We start from the raw sequence: 4,374 nt of genomic DNA, 5'->3' as shown, positions 1-4,374 counted from the left end.
ACAAGGAACACACAAACAACACCAAAATCAGTCCACAAGTTGAAAGAACCATGGACCCTTTTGATGACCACTCTCGGATTCAACAAAAACACAATGTATTGTGGTGTTTAACACCTAAAAACAGCCCACAACAAACTATGTTAACAACATCAAGATGAAGAACAACACACGGGTTACAAGAGAAACAATACACCACACGGCTACAAGATTACAACAAAGGAAATGATAGAGAGTGTGACATACACTAATACAAAGACCAAAAACCTAAGTGTATTCAAGCAAAAAGACCCTTGATAAAGATAGTAGAAACACCTACACTATGCGGTGGACACAAGAGAGGACCTCAATCCGTCTAGCACCCAACGATCCAAGCAAACAAACAACAAAAATGATTCCACAGCTAAATTGTTTCCTAGTTTCAGCCAAGTCTCTATGGAAGAGAGAACTTGTATTTTTCAAGTGTGTTATACAATCTTCAATATCAAAAAACTAAGTAAAGTAACCCTAAAATGTTTCTTATACAGTGTATTACAAATAGAAGGCAAAAAGTCCAAAATTCCCCTTAGAGATTAGGTGCCCCTCTAGTGTGAATTAGTGGCTGTTTTGATATGTTTTAAGCCCTTAATTCCATTTCTCTTGTACACACATGGACGAATTCAATACACATCCTCATAAGTTCATCGACGTGATCGCACTTGTATCAGCAAGGGTGTATAGGAAATATATCTGTCAAACAAAATCGCAATAATCCAAAAATGGAAACCATTATTACGCAACTGAAGTCCCTTACGCTTTGCGCAGAGGAATTTTCTAAGTGCATAGCTATCACAGTGGATTTTCCTGCAATATTAGCAACTTAGTTTACAGGGAGCTATACATTTGAGAATAGAAAACAGTACAGATAGATGAAAGATGAGGAAGCATTTCGATGGATTTTGTAGTTGGTGTTGACCTTAATTCGTTGCCTTCAAATGAGGTATCTTCAGCACTCATTACCTTCTTCGCTAATAGTGTGATCTATGCAAGTTCTGTTATCTAGAGTGATCCGTTTTTTGTGAAACCCTAAATAGCTTTATTGGAGCAAGGACATCAATGAATCTTAACTTATCTTAATTTCAAATTTTCAATAATATGGTAGAAAAAGTAAAGTTTAATGCAAATAGAGCATGGAAAAAACTTTCTTTCTATTGATGGCTTAACTGTATGCATCGTCCGAAAACAAAGTTATGATGCTCCTACGAAATGGAACTAGGGGGTTAAAATGCTAGACGACTCGTAATTTCTGGGATATCTTCAAAGCTTACCTTATTTAGAAAAAGAGAAAGAGCTTTTGTATAGATATTGAGGTTGAGTAAGGTGGGCGGAGCTTGAAGAGCTAAGAGAGCCGCGCTAGCCTAGCAACGTTTTTCAGCAGCAAGCTACGGTCTAACGACCCCCTAACCTATTTTTTTGGTTGCCAAGTGCCTAATGATACATCTACTGTTTTGTAATGCCTGCTTTAAACTATTTATAATATTAGTCGTTAATTGACAAAAGAGGAAACGAAAGAGAAGAAATCAAATTTGACATGATGTGAGCAATATTTTGCATCATGAAACCTCTAATGTTTTGTAATACCTGGTTTAAGCTTTGTAACTTGTATCACATCCTTCAACTAAGCCTATGCAACATGAAGAATGTTGTTCAGCGGGATGCTTTGTGCATCTGCCAGTTTTCATTAAGTTGTTTTTGCAGCTTAGTGAATGTGCTTGGTACTTCATATGGTTCGGTCTGTGTCATCCGTGCTAAAGTTCTAGATGCTAACCGCAGCTGCCTTCCTTCATTGCTCAGCAGCAATGTAATCAGCAAATAGCTCATTACATCTTCTTTAAAATAACAATGGTAACCAAAATAATTTGTGCGCATGTTGACTGTTCGCAGTTAAAATTCAGACAAATGAAAATAGATCACCAAATTAAACCCAATCATGTCGATGGATTATAAATATCTTATTACTTGTAAGCATCACCTCATTTTTTAGGTCATTTTTAGCATTTTATCCGTACTGATGGATTATAAATATCATATTACTTGTAAGCATCACCTCATGTTACCGTAGTCTTCAAGAATTACATCCACTTCTTTCCCGATGGTCACACCTTGGTTTCTCGATTACATCTTATGAATACGAGTTAGTGTTAGAAGAGAGCTATTATGAGTATAACTTAGTGTAAGCGAAGAAAATAAAGCTACAACGCCAGTTTTCCTTCAAGGAAGAAAGTTGCCGCCCAACAAAACTTTTCCAAGTCAGCAATGAGATATCTAAATTTCTCTAGGCCTCTCCGCGGACAAAGTAGAGCTTACCCATGACGTGAAGGATTGTGACAAAGGCTATGAAGCCAATACTCATCACAACCACAACATTGGGGGATATCTTGAGTCCAGGGGAATCATCAGTGTAGAATTGGAGCATGGTACCACCTGCTCCTCCTGCAGCTCCATCACCACAAGCGATCTTCCTTTGACGCAGGTTTCCTTTCTTTTTCTGGTAAAAGAAAAACTTCTTGTCTTTCCATTTTAGATTTCTCTTCTATTCGAGTGTTTTATGTGTGTGGCAGAAGAAATTCAGGTGTGATAATTGCAGACTTTTTCTCATTCAATACATTTTCCTACTAAATTCTTTTAGTTTAATCTCCTCGAAACTTGTGGTTTCCTCATATCAATTAGTGAGTAGGTACTCAGATGGAACACATAGAGCATGCAATGACGTAGGCGCATGTTATCGCTCTTCATCTAATGCTAAATACATGGTGTAGATGGAAGACGGTAGGTAGAGCAGTAGTGTGTGGGAAGCTGTCTTTTTTGATTTTTTCATTTTCTATTTTAGTTAATAAGGATAATTTGAGTATCTCCAACTGATTTTGTGAATGAGTTTGCCTCTTTGATCGCAATGAAAAAATAAAATTGCTTACTTTGGTTGTGTCTTTGATATTCTTGATTGTTAGGAAAATTGAGCAATGATTGATTTGAGAAAAAGAGTTGGGGAACTAACTGCTCATTCTATTTACTGATTAGTTTGCTGCAGTAGGCTCTAGGCTCTGTATGCTAATTAAAAAAAAAAAAAGCATCTCAGTGCTTTAAAACTTTTGCTATGTGCAAGGTCCCGAAAATGATCAAATTATAAGGATCTATTATATGCAGTCATGCTATAAGTAAAATCAAAACATTGGTGTTAATTAGTGTAAAAGTATTTCTTGCTAAGGTAGATGTTTGCTTCAGCAGATCCTCATCGATAGAAGTGGATGAAAGAATTGAACAGTTACACTTGAGGTTAATTTCGTTGTTGTTGCCATTATTATTCATCGATACTCACAGTTCTCTTATCTTTAGCTTTTCTTTTTCATAGTTATTTTTGGGTTTTTGCTCGATGTTTTTTGATAAAGTAAACATAACTACACTGGTTTGAACTGCAGTAGGTACAAGAACCACTACCTTACTATCATTTTCCATGAGAAAAAATCCGCTAATCTGTTATTTGAGATTCATCAGTTAATACTAGAGTTGTTCTGTCACCTTCATCAGAAACATTAGCTTTGCATAGGTCCTCCTTCACTTTTTCCTCTTGTACAAATTCTTCAGCTGATTTGGTGCTATCCCCAGTTTCAGGAACCATCTCATTACACTGTGTACTGTGAAGCCTACCAGTGTACACCACTCGTGCCAAAGATTCTCTAACAGTGTACATTGTTGCTATCATCAGATTCACTGCCTCTTTCAGTTTTTTTTTTTTTTTTTGATATTTTATTTATGTCTCAAACAATTACAAGACCAAATGGCCCAACAAAACATAACAAAGCAAAAAGAATATCCAGCATAACACTGCCTCTTTCAGTGTGCTAATTACTTTATGTACTAGGTGCAACTTCAGTACTCCGAGCCTTGGTATCATCACTAATTATAGCCTCCACTTTGTAATAACCTGTACGGTCATTTTACTGTATTTTTTTAATATAATTTTAGTATTTTTTAAATGTTTTGTAGTTTATTTAATTTAATTTGATATTTGATAGGAATATAATTTAGTATCCTTATAGAATATTTTTGATATTGATAAAATTCTTTAAGCAACCATATATTTATATCATTTTATAATGGACTTTTATAATTTATTAATATTTTAGATGGAGATAGTAATTTTAGAAATATTAAAATATTATTATTATATAATAGAGATTTTGTTAGAAATAATTTTCTAATAATTATGATATATTCCAAATATTATAATTACTTTATCAAGAATTTATACAGTACCTGATTATGTATGTGATGTAGAAAATTATTACTCGTGGCTAGTTACCACCACACGTGGAAAGGATTGTGGACAGCAACATATTG

At 34.9% G+C, this 4,374-nt stretch overlaps 1 protein-coding gene across 1 annotated transcript; it reads right to left on the bottom strand.

Moving 5' to 3' along the window:
• Positions 1-2,311: 2,311 nt before the first annotated feature.
• On the bottom strand, positions 2,312-3,724 carry LOC107868628 (protein transport protein SBH1-like). Its single transcript, XM_016715308.1, has 2 exons — positions 3,536-3,724; positions 2,312-2,524 (listed from the first exon to the last, which is right to left on the bottom strand). The coding sequence occupies exons 1-2, from the start codon at positions 3,722-3,724 to the stop codon at positions 2,312-2,314; spliced, it is 402 nt and encodes a 133-aa protein (XP_016570794.1).
• Between the last annotated feature and the right edge of the window lie 650 nt (positions 3,725-4,374).

The sequence above is a fragment of the Capsicum annuum genome, chromosome 4, assembly GCF_002878395.1.
Source record: "Capsicum annuum cultivar UCD-10X-F1 chromosome 4, UCD10Xv1.1, whole genome shotgun sequence".
NCBI lineage: Eukaryota > Viridiplantae > Streptophyta > Magnoliopsida > Solanales > Solanaceae > Capsicum > Capsicum annuum.
The sequence above is the reverse complement of the archived record's forward strand: the minus strand, read 5'-3'. Positions and strand labels throughout refer to the sequence as shown.

Coding starts and splice junctions, on each gene's coding strand:
- LOC107868628 (XM_016715308.1), bottom strand. CDS start 3,724: ATGTACACTGTTAGAGAATCTTTGGCACGAGTGGTGTACACTGGTAGG. Junction 2,525..3,535: donor AAGGTGACAGAACAACTCTA/GTATTAACTGAT, acceptor TTCTTTTACCAG/AAAAAGAAAGGAAACCTGCG.